This window comes from Mauremys mutica, chromosome 1 (genome assembly GCF_020497125.1).
Source record: "Mauremys mutica isolate MM-2020 ecotype Southern chromosome 1, ASM2049712v1, whole genome shotgun sequence".
NCBI lineage: Eukaryota > Metazoa > Chordata > Testudines > Geoemydidae > Mauremys > Mauremys mutica.
In genome coordinates this window covers 342,437,313-342,455,406 of record NC_059072.1, presented here as the reverse complement: position 1 = coordinate 342,455,406, position 18,094 = coordinate 342,437,313, and the positions used below count along the sequence as shown (strand labels likewise).

The following is an 18,094-nucleotide window of genomic DNA, read 5'->3' as shown; positions in this document are numbered from 1 at the left end:
TGTGTCGTCTCTCATTGTGTTATTTTCCACCATTGTGATCAACAAAGCTGCACTGATGCTTTGGACAAAGCTAACAAGAAGGATGCAGAAAATAAGATCTTTCTGGATGCACTCTCTGCAAATAGGGATGCACGTCTCTCTTGGAATGTACTCACAAGAAGACGTGTGAATCCCTGAAGCAGCAGGCAGATGTTTTGCTGATGAACTTGCTTTCTGTTCCTCCAGTAGACAACTTTCTTTGTAATTTCCTAAACAATTTGACCATGCGGCCTGGTTCTTTTATTCACATTTGCATCTATCTCATCAACTTCTTCCAGCCTCATTATAGGTCATGAGATCATGGGGAAAAAATTCCACGGGGCAATACTCTGAAAAGCACCTGACTGGATAATGTAAGTCAAACTTTGAAGGACCGAGTCCATAGGCTCTGTGTGATGCATTTGCTGCTCAAGGTTGACAAGTCATTTCTATTCACTGTGAGCAGAACACATAAACTATTTCCCCAGAGGCAGAAACAAATGTTACTCAAGTTCCTTGGTAGCAAGATTCCTACAGAGGTGGTTTCCAATTCCTCCTTGAATATAACACTTCATAAAAGCTCTCCAAGCCCAACTATGGAAGAGAACTGCTTCACATATTGAGTCTCCACCTTTGGCCTTATATAAAGCCAGGTAAAAGAAGAGGTCTTTTCTCCCTTGCCCTTGACATTCCTCATCATATACTTGCCAGTTTCATAATGGGAAGGCCACCTCTCAACCACCAGCCTTGTCTGTGCCTCACAAGCGATTGGCATGTAGGCTGAAAATCCACAAAGATTCCTGGGCTGCAGGCACTTGGCTAGAAGTTGGCCACTGAAGAAGAGATGAACAGGATTTCCCCACTCAAAGCTGCACCCAGCACTTTGCAGGGGCTGCCAGGTACCAGATCAACAGAATCCACTGCAGAAGATAAAGGCAGCAGCCCGAGAGTCTTCATTTCCCCTGCTTATGAAAGGGAGCTACCCACCAGGCTCTGGCAGCATTGTGGTGGCTTTCCAGGCTATCCCACAGGAATGACAGAAGGTGCTGTGGGTAGAGGAAGGGCTGGGTCCAGCTGGTATGTTCAAAGAGAGAAAAAAGCAAGTCACTTCCCCCCGGTCCCTTGCAAGTCCTGGATTCCTGCTCAAGGGAGTCCAGCTGAAGAGTTGTCCATCCCCTGAGGCAAGAGTACAGGGATCAGAAAAAAAGAACTTGTGCAAGCTGGAAACAGAGCAGCAGCCAGAAGCTCCAAAAGAGCAGGCACCAGCAGAATGGATCAGGTAGAGAGTTTGCAGGGAGGGGGAAAAAGATTTTCATGCCCAGCCCTTTTACAAGGGTTCACAGTCTAGGCCAAGCTTTGCTGTTGTGGATCCACTAGCTCCCTCCCCACCTGCAACTGGACCAGTAGCCCTTTGGCTGGTAGTTCAAGGGCAGCTGGAGCTCCTGCCTGAGCAGGGCCGCACACCAGGATTTGGCTAAGGCATAGAAGGGTACAGCTACACTGCAATTAAATGCCTGTGGCTGCCCTCTGCCAGCTGACTCGGGCTTCCAGGGCTCAGGCTGCAGGGATCTTTAACTGCGGTGAAGGTGTTTGGGCTTGGGCTGGTGCCTGGGGCTCTGGGACACCCCCCCCCCCCCCAAGTTTTGTTTTTCCATTGTTCTCACAGCTTTACTTCTGGCCAAGGGGAGGAAACCATGTGGGCTGCAGGGAGAGAGCTGACAGCCTGGACAGTACGGGGGACAGGTGACGGTGCTATTACTTGTCAAGAGAGGTTGGAATGTTTGTTTGCCCATTTACATCAGACACACACTGGGGTTTAAAGAAAAAAGTCCCTTTCATTTTTATAGCACCTGTGTCGCTAAGAGACTTCCCTTAAGAATGGACAGAGTAGAAAACAGCCGGCAATATTAAAATAAAAGCAGGCACCAGGGTTTTTATAGCACAGAAACCCGCACACAAGGCAGAGTTTTACATCACCTGCCCTGATGGCATTATTTATCCAGTATCGATAGCTGTGACAAGTGCTTTGCAGACATGTAGGAACAGTGGGCAAATTTGTTCGTACCTGTAAATTTGTCTTCTCGCCATAGGTCTGCGTTACGGACTGTTGGATAAGCCACGCTCACAGGACTCCTGGATGCAGCTCTGTGCCTGCAAGTTTTGGTGCCCAATCGTTCCTCCAGAAGAGCCCAGGAACTGCACCACGAGCCCAGTAGTCTGCCTCTGTCTGTGAGACGCAGCTCATTGTGCTCTAATTGCGGTTTGCCTTCACTTATTCCAGAATATATATTCCATCCTAATACTGAGCGAGAGTCAGACTGGGTCCACGACAACGTGAATCCAGGGGCTGGGCCCTAGAGGCATAAAGTCTGCTGAGGGGTAAGATAGGGTTATACCAACGAGGGTCTGAAAGGGATAGTGCAGCTAAAATGGGGTACTGCACGTTCTGGGGATTGGGCGTGGCCAGGGGATGCAACAGTGCTAGCATGGAGTCCTGGGCACAAACTAACCCTGCCTCATGGCAGAAAACACCAAAGGCAGCAAAGCCACCTGCCCTCCCTCCAGACATCTCTTTTACCTAGAAAAGCTACAGTAAATCAGGTCTAGCTGTAAATGCACAAGCCAGAAAGCCCCAGTGAAGGATAAAACTGTTGCATTCCAGATCAGTCAAGGTCATGCACAAAGTGTGAACGCCCATTACCAGAGGGACAGTAATCCAGCATAGCCGCAGTGGTTGAAGTTCAGTCCTTAATCAGTAACAGGAAGTCATGCTAGTGGAGCCAGGAGTACAGTATCAGTACAGCTCTCCCACACTCAATAGCCTACTCTGCTCAAAAGCAAGTCACTGTGATCATGTGAGGAGTTCAGCTATTTCACTTCATCACAGGGGTCACTCAAAGAAGGTCACTGGAAGGACCACAGGGGCATTCTCGTTTAGGATTCCATGGCTGATCTGTCTTGTTGTCTGTTTTGAGAGCCGTGCTGCAGCTTGGTAGTTTCAAAAGGGCTGCTCGGTGCATATTTAAAGCCACTTCACTCCAATTCAAGGTGCACATAGAGGAAATTCAAGCCCCGAGCTCCATGGAGGTAGAGATGGGGGATATGCAGCTAGCTCTCTGTGAAACCTGCACATCAAAAACTGAAACTAAGCCAATCTGGCCTTGATTTGAGGTGTTATTACCAACCCCAAAATGGGGCTGGGTTCACAAAGCAGGATCCATTTATAGCTCTGGCCGAGCATCACATTGATATTTTCAGGTCAATAAACTATATTAAATGTAAAGGCCAAATAAATAACACAGCGGATACTGTACTGATTATTTAGCATCATAAAAGCGGCCACTGGATTCCCAGTCTGATGCATTAGAGAGCTGCTGAAACCAGAGGAACTTGTTGCAGAACATATGCCCAGCTTCCTGCAGGGCACTTGGGACCTTGTCTTTAGCTCTGTACGTGGGTAAACTACTGGGCGGAGCTCAGGGGAAAACAAATCTCGTTCCAACCAAAATGAAAAGAACTCCTTAGAGCTGCTTTCCCTCTCTTTCCATTCGAATTCCCCAACACTTGGTCTCTGATTGTCTCCTGCACCCTGTCAAATGGAACAGGCTCATAAAAGAGACAGCTTCTGTTTTCACAATTACCCTGGTAATCAGCTGTGATGGGAAAGGAAAAGGGAGAGAAGTTATGACAGCTTAATGAGGCTTCAGTGACACAATCTGCTGGAGTATGGAAGTGCCTCTCCCAGGGTCTATACTTTGTTTGCTCAACATCTGTCAGCAAGCGAGCGAGGCTGGCTTTCACAAGGGAGGCTGTTCGCTTTGGGATGGCCCATCCATCAGCACTTCTGGCCATTTGGAATCACGGTAACACTGTTACTTTACAATGGGACTATGGAAGAGATGATGGGAGGTGGAAGTGGAGTAAGAAAGAAGGAATTCAGGCGAAAGGGAGGAGGAAAAAAATTGACAATCTTTTAAAAACTCCACAGCTCAATCCCAGATCTTGGTTAGGTTGTTGTTTTTTTTTAAGGGAGTTTGCCAATAAAGCATATTATTAGTGTATAGACTGAGTCTTATCACACTGCAAGGGCATCTAACTCTCCACATCACAAAGAAAATATACCCTGGCACATAGGCATCCCACTCAGGTCTTTAGATTTCAAGCACAGTTTTCTCTGATATGTGGCGATTATGGGATATTCCTTCTGATAGGATCCCTGGATGAAGCAAGTGAGTTTTTATTCCAGCCTTGAAAATTTACCAGTCCAGATGCGAAATCTACCCACTCTCCTTTTGCTCCGGCAACTGAAGATAATGTAGATATGCATACATGCCCATCGCAGAAAACCCCCCACCCCAATTACTTGCTGTGGGCAAGTAGCATTTTGCAAGGCTGCTTAATCCTAAAATCCATGGCCTGAGCTCAGTGGGCCAAATTCTGGCTTCCACTGGGGATAATGAGAGCTGCAAATACAAGAATTTGTCCCTTAATAGGAAGTCCTTTCTTGCTTTTAGGTGAAACAGTAATGAATGGAGGTTTAGACACTGGGAAAATGCAGATCTTTCTTCCAGCTATTTTGAGAAGGGCCTTCATTAATAATTTGGTCTAAAAATGCCCATAAGTCTCATTTTATTGGCAAATATATTAGTGCTAACTGTGGAGCTACTGCTATACCCATCCATTATTCGGTGACTATTATGAAGCCTTGAGCCTTTGCCTCTGAGTGGAGATGCCTCCAGCCATAGAAATTGGAATAGCTTCTGTTTGATTTTTTTCATACATTAGAACAATGAATCTTCACTCTATTCTCCTTCCTGTGTTCTGACACATTCCACTTCCTACATGTCGCTAAAGCAGTAGATACTAGCTGAGACAGGAGGTGCTCCAGGAAACGAGCTGACCACTGACTTACATGAGAATTTAAAGGACCCTCATAAACCAGATTAAACTTTTTACATGACTAGCCTGTCTCCATTTTGGCGAATTCAAGAATTGTTCTTGCAAAACCTCTCAATATGAACCAAATTAACCTGGTTAATTAATCATTAGGGACCCAAAAGATCCCCCCAAAATAATCAGACAAGCTCTCCCTTCAGACTGTGGGTTTATTCTCAGATGATTCTCGGATGATTCTGAGAAGTGCTATTCTTATGAATAACAAAAGTCAGAGCCCAGAGTCCGGATTTCAGGGATCAGAGCTTTTCAAATTCAAAGGTCGCTTCACAAATACCACTGAGGTTAGCTACAATATGACAGCACTCTCATTCCATTTTCTGCTTCATCTCATGACCTGGCTGGAAGTTCAGGGTAACTGTTCAGGTGGTAATCCAAGACCAAATGAATGCCTGCTGAATCCATTCAAGCCTGCTGAATCCAGTTCAGCCCAGAGTTACCACCTTTCCCAACACCAGGGTCTTTGCAATAAAGAATAATTATTAAAACGAGCACTGGAAGAAGTAGTAATAATACAATTCTATAGTGCCTTGCACCCAGGTCTCAAGGCACCGAATGTACATGAATGGATTTGCCCTCCCAATACATCTGCAAAGTAGGTATACCAATCTGGAGATAACCTCTCTGGGTCTCAGGCTGTCTAAGTGATTTGTCCTGCATCCACTAGCAGAGTTGAGAACAGAAGCCAAGGCTCTTGACCCAAGCACCTTGCTCCAATCACTAGACCACACTGCCTAGGTAGGTCATTCTGCTGAGTTCCATGGCTGAGTCTCCTCTGCATTCTCCTCTGGGATTAGCCCATCTAACCCTGCCATAGGGAAACAATAGGCAGACTTTTCCCAACAGCGAGCACAGAAGAGGCATGCTGCCCAGGAGCACATTCCAATGGGTCAGGTGGCAGGCCAGGGCTGGCTAGCTGCCTATCTGTTTTGCCCTGTTCCCAAAATACATATTGCAGTGGTGGCAGGGTTCATATCCTGCATGTTCAGCAATCTCTGCCATAGATATCACAAACAAAGCCCAGAGCCAGACTAGTGATGGGAGGGAGCCATTATCTAGGTCCTTATACCACTCATCACCATAGAAACCAAGTGCCTCAAGCTGTTGTCACAGGACCCTGCTGAGCTCTGAATTCTCTCTCCCTGGTCCTGTTGTGGCCAGAGGAGAAGAGGAAACTTTAGGAGACATCCTTTCTCCACTGTGTTCATTAGAGGCTGGAGTTCAAATAAGAGAGCATGCCAACAAAATACCAACTGTAAACAATCAGACTACAATTCCCTTCACCTCCCAATTGCTTTCAATCTCTTGTGATTCCACAGATGTGTTTCTCTACTGCCAGAGTCTTCCAGATTAGACAAGACATGAATTCCTAATGTCAACACAAGCCACAAAAGAGCCAACTTTTAAAAAAAAGAGAATCAGGCCTTTGTCCATTATAAAGAACAAAAAAGGCATAAGCTCAAATTTTCCCACTCTCTTTTCAGGTTCTCCTTTAAGCATTTCTAGTGCACCCCTCGCTGAAGTGATAATGTTTATCACTAGATAGAGTATTTTTTATCCACAGATCTCAGGGGCTTATAAAGCTGGGTAATAATTATTAGCCCACGTTGCAGATGGGGAATCTGCAGCCCAGAAGAGGTGAAGGGCCCGGCCTAACGTCGCGCAGTGAGTCAGTAGCAGAACTGGGAACGGGAACCTGGAGTGAAGTCCTGGCTCCACTGAAGTAAACAACAAAACTCCCATTGACTCAATGAGGCCAGGATTTCACCCCTGTTCTCTCAGTCTAGTACCCAATTCCACTGGACTAAGGGCCAGTCACAAAAACTGAGGGTAGCACAGACACTGTCTCTAAAGCAGTCAGCTCCCCCAGGACCTACAGCTGCTGAAGGCACTGACCAGTCCTCACCATTTCCCTCCTTATTGTTCCTCCCGACTCACCTGGGCATGGGGGAAGGGCACTGGTCATTTTTTTTTTGGTAGGTGTTGCCCGTAGAACCCTCCAGACCTCCTTTATGAGAGACATAAGCCTACACTGCGCAGCAGTGCACGCAAAAACAGCCTGCTGAGACAGAGGGAAACCTAATTCATGTAACTGACATGGTGCCTTTAAATGCAAAGAACTGAAACAATAACAGTGTGGAGGGAAGACAAGCAAACATGAAGCACCTCATAAATCAGGTGAGTAGGAGTGCACTGCAGCACTCTGCAGTCCCTGATTAACATCATCTGTTACTTTAGCAGATGCAGAAAATGATGCTCAAGAGGTTAGGGCTTTTCCAGTCTGTTTTAAATAGAGTTTTCTCTCTCTTCCTTCCAATATCTCTTTCAGTGAGTCGAGGGGATTGTCATGTACTTTCACTGTCCCCACCTGGGCACAAGAATGCACTGAAAAGCACGTAAACAATAGCCATGAGCATTGGTTCTCAGCTTTTTCCATACCATAACCCTGTGTTACAACAGAATACTATTCGGGATGGCCATCCCCTCCCTCCCAACTAGCCAGAAAGAAAGGAGAGGTGGTCGTGACTGACCTTGAACCTACTGGAAGGATGACAGTCCAGCAGAGATCAGCCCAATCTGCAAAATTTGAATCCAAATTCCCCAAAGCTCAGGGCAAGCAGGTAGGAGACTTTGGAGTGCCACGTGTAAAGCTCCAATCAGGACCTGAACTGCAGAGGTGTTTTTGTTCTGGTGTGCAAGTTCGGGCCCATATCTATAGATTTAGGGTCCAGTGCTGCAGTCCTTACTCTCATGAGCAGTCCCAGTGATTACAATGGGAAAAGAGTGAGAGCCACAGGACCGGGCTTCATGCCTATGTATCAAACTCATTCAATGGAGAGGGCTTACCTCCGTTTTGAATGATGGTCCATGAGTTGAGGTATAAACAGAGAAACCCACTGATGTCAATGGAAGGTTTGCATGAAGATTAAGATAAGGGGAGAATACGGCCTGTATATAGTGTAGGCCTTGCTGGAGCATTAGGCATAACTAACAGTGTGAATCAAAGGCTCTGGACCAGAGTAGGCCTGGCCTTGGCAAAACACCACCACACTAGGTATTCATAGAATCATAGAATAACAGGTTTGGAAGGGACCTCAGGAGGTCATCTAGTCCAACTCCCTGCTCAAAGCAGGACCAATCCCCACCTAAATCATCCCAGCCAGGGCTTTGTCAAGCCTGACCTTAAAAACCTCTAAGGAAAGAGATTCCACCACCTCCCTAGGTAACCCATTCCAGTGCTTCACCACCCTCCTAGTGAAAAAGTTTTTCCTAATAGCCAACCTAAACCTCCCCCACTGCAACTTGAGACCATTACCCCTTGTTCTGTCATCTGGTACCACTGAAAACAGTCTAGATCCATCCTCTTTGGAATCCCCTTTCAGGTAGTTGAAAGCAGCTATCAAACCCCGCCTCATTCTTCTTTTCTGCAGACTAAATAATCCCAGTTCCCTCAGCTGCTCCTCATAAGTCATGTGTTCTAGCCCCCTAATAGTTTTTGTTGCCCTTTGCTGGACTCTTTCCACATTTTTCCACATCCTTCTTGTAGTGTGGGGCCCAAAACTGGACACAGTACTCCAGATGAGGCCTCACCAGTGCTGAATAGAGCGGAATGATCACATCCCTCGATCTGCTGGCAATGCTCCTACTTTACAGCCCCAAATCCCGTTAGCCATTTTGGCAACACTGTTGACTTACTGTTGACTCATATCCAGCTTCTCGTGCACTGTAACCCCTAGGTCCTTTTCTGCAGAACTGCTGTCTAGCCATTTGGTGCCTAGTCTGTAGCAGTGCATGGGATTCTTCCGTCCTAAGTGCAGCACTCTGCACTTGTCCTTGTTGAACCTCTTCAGATTTCTTTTGGCCCAATCCTCTAATTTGTCTAGGTCCCTCTGTATCCTATCCCTACCCTCCAGCGTATCTACCGCTCCTCCCAGTTTAGTGTCATCTGCAAACTTGCAATCCACGCCATCCTCCAGATCATTAGTGAAGATATTGAACAAAACCAGCCCCAGGACCGACTCTTGGGGCACTCCACTTGATACCGGCTGCCAACTAGACTATTAGCTAACACCAAGTAAGCACATTCCTGACTGGAGAGGATGGTACAAAACCACACAGATCTCTCAAGTAACTTGGTAAATGCATTCCAATGAGATGGAACAAGAACACGCTGACCTCTTGTCAGATCAGGCTGGCATGACAAGATAATGGATGAGGATGTTTTGTTCAGACTAGCAGGTACAAGGATAAGGAGGGTAACTAAGCCCTGGTCTACACTACGAGTTGAGGTTGAATTTAGCAGCGTTAGACCAATTTAACCCTGCACCCATCCACATGACGAAGCCATTTTTGTTGACTTAAAGGACTCTTAAAATCGATTTCTGTACTCCTCCCTGACGAGGGGATTAGTGCTGAAATCAACATTGCCGTGCTGAATTTGGGGTAGTGTGGACACAATTCAATGGTATTGGCCTCCAGGAGCTATCCCAGAGTGCTCCGTTGTGACTGCTCTGGACAGCACTTTCAACTCAGATGCACTGGCCAGGTAAACAGGAAAAGCCCTGCAAACTTTTGAATTTCATTTCCTGTTTGGCCAGCATGGCAAGTTGATCAGCACAGGTGACCGTGCAGAGCTCATCGGCAGAGGTGACCATGGAGTCCCAGAATCGCAAAAGAGCTCCAGCATGGACTGAACAGGAGGTACTGGATCTGATCGCTGTATGGGGAGATGAATTGTGCTATCAGAACTCTGTTCGCAGCGGCCCAGGAGCCGGCCAACAGGGCGGCTAACAGGGAAGTTTGAGTGGGAGTTCCCATTGGAGGAGCCAGGTATTTTGTGTTTGCGTCTGTCTTTGGGGTGCTTGTGTCTCTCTCTGTCGGGGCAGACTGCTGAGCCCTGATTAGGGGGCGGAGCTAGGCGGAGGAGGGGGCCTATAAAAGCGGCCGCCCAGCCAGGCAGCGGCACAGCTGATCGCAGCGGCCCAGGAGCCGGCCAACAGGGGAGTTTGAGTGGGAGTTTACAGGGGGAGGTGGAAGGGGGCGGCGCCGTGTCCCCCATGTTCCCCAGGTAAGCACGCCGAGCGAGGCTGAGACAGCAGCAGCCATGAGCCAAGCTGTGGAGGATACACCGAGGATGAGAGCATGCAGCAGCTGCGGTATGTACATGGTTCTAGCGGGGGACCCAGAACAGTACTATGTATGCATGAAGTGCCGCCTAATAGAGCTGCTGGAGGAAAAGATCCAAGGCCTAGAGCTGCAGGTAGAAACCCTGGTAGAGCATAGAAGGGGGTTCGAGCAGCTGATGGAGCAATGGCAAGCAGTGACCGAAGGGGAATGCCCAGGGGTACAGGGGAAAGCAGGGGCTAAGGCCAGTGAGGGGGGACCGCCGGATGAGGAAGATGGGCGGTGGAAGCATGTGACCGTGAGAAGCAGGCCGAGAAAAAGGAGAGCCAGTGAGGGAGAAATAGAGCTAAGGAACAGGTTCGAAGGTCTGGAGAATGAGGAAGGGGTAAAGCAGGTGGTAGCTGACGGTGGGAGGCCAAGGAAAAAGAGAAGAGCGGCTAGTCCGATAGAAAGAGGGGAGGAGTCCATGGAGGCAGCACCAAGTGTGGGCCAAGGGAGGATACAGGATGGCTTAACGGAAACCACAAGGAATGATAGGAATGAAAGGAGCTTGCAACCAGGGGGGACGGAGGATAGGTTAGAGGACCGCACTGTCCCCAGGAAAAGGCAGGTCTACGTGATTGGGGATTCCATACTGAGAAGGTTGGACAGGCCTGTGACCAGGGCCGATCCAGAGAACAGAAGGGTGTGCTGTCTACCGGGCGCTAAAATACGGGATGTGGACCTGAGGTTGAAAAGGATCCTAAGAGGAGCAGGTAAGAACCCTTTGATCATCCTTCATGTAGGAACGAATGACACGGCTAGATTCTCGCTAGAGAGGATCAAGGGAGACTATGCCAGGTTGGGTAAGACGCTCAAGGAAATTGAGGCTCAGGTGATCTTCAGTGGGATCCTACCTGTCCCTAGGGAAGGGCGCCAAAGGGGTGACAGGATTGTGACGATTAATAGTTGGCTGAGGGAGTGGTGTTACAAGGAGGGCTTTGGGATGTATGGGCACTGGGAGGCTTTTGGGGACAGACAACTGTTCTCACGGGATGGGCTCCACCTAAGTAGGGAAGGAAGTAGACTTCTAGGAGGGAGGCTGGCTCATCTGATTAAAAGAGCTTTAAACTAGACACTGGGGGGAGACGGTTGGGAGAGGTTCAGGTGCTCTCCACGCCAAATTTATACATTGGGAGTGAGAACAACAGGATAACAACAGATATAGCCAGAGGGGGACGGTTAGGTGTAAGGAAGGGGGGGGGGGACGGATACTAGATCGACAGGTCATACTGGTAGTACTGTGTCCCTACCAAGTTGGGTGAAAAGGGTGAGAGGAGCCAAACAGCAAAAATTAGGATGTTTGTTCACCAATGCGAGAAGCTTAGGTAACAAAATGGAGGAACTGGAGCTCCTGGTCCAGGAATTGAAACCGGATATCGTAGGAATAACTGAAACATGGTGGAACGGTAGCCATGACTGGAGTACAGGTATGGAAGGGTATGTGCTGTTTAGGAAAGACCGATGCAAAGGTAAAGGTGGGGGAGTAGCATTGTATATCAATAATGAGGTGAAATGTAACGAAATAACTAGCAATGCAATGGATAATACGGAGTCTGTTTGGGCAATGGTCACATTGGGGAAGAAAACTACTAGAGCCTCCCCTGGGATAGTGATTGGGGTGTGCTATAGACCACCGGGATCTAGCCTGGATATGGATAGAGAGCTCTTTAATGTTTTTAAGGAGGTAAATACTAATAGGAACTGTTTGATCATGGGGGATTTTAACTTCCCGGATATAGATTGGGAAACAAATGCTAGTAATAATAATAGGGCTCAGCTTTTCCTAGACGTGATAGCTGATGAATTCCTTCATCAAGTAGTTGCTGAACCGACGAGGGGGGATGCCATTTTAGATCTGATTTTGGTGAGTAACGAGGACCTTGTTGAGGAAATAGTTGTAGGGGACAACCTTGGCTCGAGTGATCATGAGCTAATTCGTTTCAAAATAAATGGGAGGATAATCAAAATTGCATCTGAGACTAAGGTATACAATTTCAAAAGGGCTAACTTTACTAAATTAAGGCGACTAGTTAGGGAAGTGGATTGGACTAACATATTTAGGGATCTAAAGGCAGATGATGCCTGGGGTTACTTCAAGTTGAAGTTGCAGGAGTTGTCAGAGGCATGTATCCCGAGAAAGGGAAAACGGCTCGTAGGTAGCAGTTTTAGACCGAGCTGGATGAGCAAGCGTCTTAGAGGGGTGATTAAGAAAAAACAGAAAGCGTACAAGGAGTGGAAAATGGGAGGGATCAGCAAAGAAACCTACCTTATTGAGGTCAGAGGGTGTAGGGAAGCAGTGAGAAAGGCAAAGAGCCGGGTGGAGATGGACCTAGCGAAGGGGATTAAAACCAATAGCAAAAGGTTTTTTAGCCATATAAATAGGAAGAAAACCAAGAAGGAAGAAGTGGGACCGCTTAAACGGAGTGGAATTAGGGATTATCTTGGAATGGCACAATATCTGAACGAATATTTTGCCTCGGTCTTTAATGAGGCTAATGAAGGGCTAAGGAATAGTGATAGAGGGACTGATGGGAATGAAGATATGGGGGTAGACATTACAGTATCTGAGGTAGAAGCCAGACTTGAACAGCTAAATGGAAGTAAATCGGGGGGCGCGGATAATCTTCATCCTAGAATATTAAGGGAATTGGCGAGTGAAATTGCAAGCCCGTTAGCGATGATTTTTAATAAATCTCTAAACTCGGGGGTTGTACCGTTTGACTGGAGATTAGCTAATATAGTTCCTATATTCAAGAAGGGGAAAAAAAGTAACCCGGGTAACTACAGGCCTGTTAGTTTAACATCTGTAGTATGCAAAGTCATGGAAAAATTTTTAAAGGAGAGAGTGGTTACAGAGCTTGAGGCCGATGGCAACTGGGACAAATTACAGCATGGATTTACGAAAGGTAGATCGTGCCAAACCAACCTGATCTCCTTCTTTGAGAAAGTAACAGATTTTTTAGATAAGGGAAATGCGGTGGATCTAATATATCTTGATTTCAGTAAGGCGTTTGATACGGTACTGCACGAGGAATTACTGGTTAAATTGGAAAAGATGGGGATCGAAATGAAAATCCAGAGGTGGATAAGGAGCTGGTTAAAGGGGAGACTGCAGAGGGTCGTATTGAAGGGGGAACTGTCGGGTTGGAGGGAGGTTACCAGTGGAGTTCCTCAAGGTTCGGTTTTGGGTCCAATTTTATTCAATCTATTTATTGCTGACCTGGGAACCAAGAGTAGGAGTGGGCTGATAAAGTTTGTGGATGACACCAAGTTCGGAGGTATTGCAAATTCGGTAAAGGATCGGGATATCCTCCAGGGAGATTTGGATGACCTTGTAAACTGGAGTATTAGTAACAGGATGAAATTCAATAGTGAGAAGTGTAAGGTTATGCATTTAGGGATGACTAACAAGAACTTTAGTTATAAGCTGGGGACGCACCAGTTGGAAGTAACGGAGGAGGAGAAGGACCTAGGAGTCCTGGTTGATCGTAGGATGACTATGAGTAGGCAATGTGATGTGGCCGTTAAAAAAGCTAATGCGGTCTTGGGATGCATTAGGCGAGGTATTTCTAGTAGGGATAAGGAGGTGCTAGTCCCGTTATATAAGGCGTTGGTAAGACCTCATTTGGAGTATTGTGTGCAGTTTTGGTCTCCCATGTTTAAGAAGGATGAATTCAAACTGGAACGGGTACAAAGAAGGGCCACTAGAATGATCCGAGGAATGGAAAGCCTGTCGTATGAAAGGAGACTTGAGGAGCTCGGTTTGTTTTCCTTAACCAAAAGAAGGATAAGAGGAGATATGATTGCACTCTTTAAATATATCAGAGGGATAAATACCAGGGAAGGAGAGGAATTATTTCAGCTCAGTGCTAATGTGGACACGAGGACAAACGGATATAAATTGTCAGTCAGGAAATTTAGGCTTGAAATTAGACGAAGGTTTCTAACCATCAGAGGAGTGCAATTCTGGAACAGCCTACCGAAGGAAACAGTGGGGGCGAAGGACCTCCATGACTTTAAGATTAAGCTAGATAAGTTTATGGAGGAGATGGTATGATAGGATAACGGGCTTAGTCAATAGGTCAATTAAGTGCCACACTGGTAATTAGTACAATGGGTCAATGATAGGATATTGTTAGCCTTTTTCCAGAGGGTATGGCTGGAGAGTCTTGCCCGCATGCTCGGGGTTCAGTTGACCACCATATTTGGGGTCGGGAAGGAATTTTCCTCCAGGGTAGATTGGCAGTGGCCCTGGAGGTTTTTCGCCTTCCTCCGAAGCATGGGGCAGGGGTCGCTTGCTTAAGGAGTGGGTGGATCGGCTTATGTGGCCTGCATCTTGCAGGAGGTCAGACTAGATGATCATAATGGTCCCTTCTGATCTTGAATTCTATGATTCTATGTTCCAAAAGATGAAATGCCAAAATATTTGAGTGTACCTTTGTAAATATAATACATGGTTTAAAAGCAAGCATGTTAAATGATTAATTTGCCCTGAAGACTTGGGATGCATTCGCAGCCAGTACAGCTACTGGAATGCAGTCAAGCAACATCCATTCTTTAGCTCTCTGTGTTATCCTCAGGAGAGTGGTCACCTGGTTGAAATAGGGGAATTTTATTAAGGGGACATTCAGAGGTGGCCGTTCCTGCTGGGCTGTGTGCCCGTGGCTGAAAAGAAATCATCCGTGCTGTTAGCCATGTGGTGGGGGGAGGGGTGAAGTGATCATCCCAGAGAATTGTGGGGGGGGGGGGCTAGTTGAGTTTGTGCTGCAAATTAACCCGAAAACTGCAGCCCCTCTGAAAACTGGCAGGCCCTCAATATAAGAGGCAAAATGCGACTTTGTAACGAAAGCACATGTGCTATGTAATGTTAACAGCTTGGTTCACCGTGAAAGAGTCTACCCATTGTTCTCTAAACTGTGTCTTTTTAAAGAATATTCTCCCTTTTTTTCCTCCCGCAGCTGCAAATGTTTCAGTGCTCCCCCTATCATCTCCGTCCCAGAGGCTAGCACAGATAAGAAGGCGAAAAAAATGCACTCGCGATGAAATGTTCTCTGAGCTCATGCAGTCCTCCCGCACTGAAAGAGCGATTGTGTGTGTCCTCACATAAAATGCTCTAAGTGCATTAAGTCAGCGGACTGCGTTCACAGTACCGAGGCTAGCATTGACTTCCAGAGCGTTGCATTGTGGGAAGTTGTGTGTAGCTATACCACAGTTCCCGCAGAATCCACTGCCCATTGAGATTCTGGGTTGAGATCCCAATGCCTGATGGAGCAAAAACAGTGTCGTGGGTGGTTCTGGGTACATGTCATCAGGCCCCCCTCTCCCTCCCTCCCTACCTCCGTGAAAGCAACGGCAGACAAACATTTCGTGCTTTTTTTCCTCGGTTACCTGAGCAGACGCCATACCACAGCAAGCATGGAGCCCACTCAGCTCACCATCAGTGTATATATGGGGGAGGGATAGCTCAGTGGTTTGAGCACTGGCCTGCTAAACCCAGGGTTATGAGTTCAATCCTTGAGGGGGCCACTTAGGGATCTGGGGCAAAAATTGGTCCTGCTAGTGAAGGCAGGGGGCTGGACTCAATGACCTTTCAAGGTCCCTTCTAGCTCTAGGAGATTGGTATATCTCCAATTATTACCTATCTCCTGGGTGCTGGCAGACGTGGGACTGCATTGCTACGCAGCAGCTCATGTCTTTTAGCAGCAGATGGTGCGTTACAATTGGTAGCCATCGTCATCATATTCCTTGGTGCTCTTTTAGCCGACCTCGGTGAGATCGGTCAGGGGCGCTTTAGCAGACATGGGAATGACTCAGCAAGGTCATTCCCATCTTCTGCCAAGCACCCAGGAGATGATGATGGCTAGCACTCATACTGCACCGTCTTCTGGCGAGCAGCCAGGAGATGATGATGATGGCTAGCAATTGTCATGCAACATCTTCTGCTGAGCACCCAGGAGATGACGATGGCTTGTAGTCATACTGCACCATCTGCCAGCCTAAGATGTAAAAGATAGATGGATAAAAACAAGAAATTGACCCAATTTGTTTTGTGAAATCAACGGCCTGCTAAACCCAGGGTTTTGAGTTCAATCCTTGAGGGGGCCATTCTGTGTGACAGTTGTTTGTGTTTCTCCTTGATGCAAAGCCACCCCTTTTGTTGATTTTAATCCCTGTAAGCTATGTCATCAGTCGCCCCTCCCTCCGTCAGAGCAATGGCAGACAATTGTTTCGTGTAAAACCAGGCGTGGAGGTGACGGCAGTACGGTGACGAGAGGGACATGGTCATAGACTTCTCACAACGTACGGACTGGGCAATGTGCCTCGGCAATGTGCACATCATGCTGATGAGCTCTGCATGAGCTCTGCAAACACGCTGGCCAAACAGGAAATTAAATTCAAAAGTTCGCGGGCCTTTTCCTGTCTACCTGGCCAGTGCATCTGAGCTGAGAGCACTGTCCAGAGCAGTCACAATGGAGCACTCTGGGATAGCTCCCGGAGGCCAATACCGTCGAATTGCATCCACACTATCCCAAATTCGACCTGGCAAGGCCGATTTCAGTGCTAAGCCCCTCGCTGGAGGTGGAGTAAAGAAATTGATTTAAAGAGCCCTTTAAGTTGAAAAAAAGAGCTTTGTTGTGTGGACAGGTCCAGGCTTAAATCGCGGTAATGCTGCTAAATTCGACCTAAAGTCGTAGTGTAGACCAGGCCTTTGTTATTAAGTACCTTGTCGTGGCAGTCTGGCTCACACAGTGGGCTCCTGCACTATTTCTGTCTTTCTCCTTCCAGTTTCTCTTCTCTAGCTCCCTGCATATTTGTCTATTTTAAATATTTATATGGCCTCCACTACCATGGTATCGGAGCACATCACCATGTTTATTAAGCATTGCACTACACTGTACAGGGGAGATGAGGCACAGACAGACTAAGTGGCTTGGCCAAAGCCTCACAGGAAATTGAACCTGGGTCCCCATTCCCAGAGCTAGCACACTAATCACTGGACCATCTTTCCTCCTGGTTAGTGTGTCTCTTCTCTTTTCATTTCTCTATACTTCTTTCCCTTCCCATTCCACATTCTTTAGCCAGAGAATTTACTCCTAAGAGCTTCCCTGTTCCACTGCTAAAATAAGCAATATGATAGTTGATGCTTATATGTCTTCAGGCTTTAGGGTTGAGACTGATGTGATTACTGGCAGGCAGGGAAGCTCACATTCTCAGAGTAAGTCATTTACAGGCTGCTTGCAGATTCAGGCAGACAGCCCCACATTGAATTACACCCTGTTTACTTTTAGAAGGTTTACTTCACAACCGTGACAGCTAGACACTTAACAAAACGGAAAAAAAAAGGACACTGAGATCGTGAATCTGCTATGTAGCTCACGTAAATACACCATGGAGACTGGATACAGCCCACAGGCCCATTTGACACCTCTAGCCTAATGTATGGACAGGAAATGGTTATAAATAGTCAGTCCCCTCTCAGCTCTCTAAAGACATAAATAATTTTGACATGGAGCGTTCGAGCACCCAGGGTCATTTCCAGACCACCCAAGGGGTTTGCATTAATGGATTTTCTTTGCTTAGCTATCAATTAAACTAGTGTTTACTTTGAGTGTTTTAACATCTTTTAAATGGAAGCAGCTAAGAGGAGACTCACACAAAGCCCCACTTACTTGTTAGTGACTGCTTGCATAAACTCATCAATCAGTTCATCGTATTGTTTCCCACGGACCCGCTTGTGTTTCAGTCCAATATAGAGTGGATCATTCAGGAGAGCCTAGGACACAAAGCATTCTGTTTATGGCACCTGCTTCTCTGCCGGACAGAGATTTACATCCAAAATGTACATGTGTCTCACATTTATGTCAGCTTCAATCATTATTGATAAACAACAAAACATGGCGGCTGTCCAGTTCCTGGGCACGATGCAAACACAAATCCCTTCCTGAACACCAAATGT

The 18,094-nt window shown here is 46.9% G+C and overlaps 1 protein-coding gene across 2 annotated transcripts in view; it reads right to left on the bottom strand.

The window, feature by feature from the left end:
• ME3 (malic enzyme 3) overlaps positions 1–18,094 on the bottom strand; it is a 202,734-nt gene that overhangs the window by 43,218 nt on the left and 141,422 nt on the right. For both annotated transcript variants that reach the window (XM_045020317.1, XM_045020323.1), the window contains exon 6: positions 17,808–17,911. In XM_045020317.1, coding sequence (XP_044876252.1) covers positions 17,808–17,911 — 104 coding nt within the window. The remainder of the gene's footprint in view (positions 1–17,807; positions 17,912–18,094) is intronic.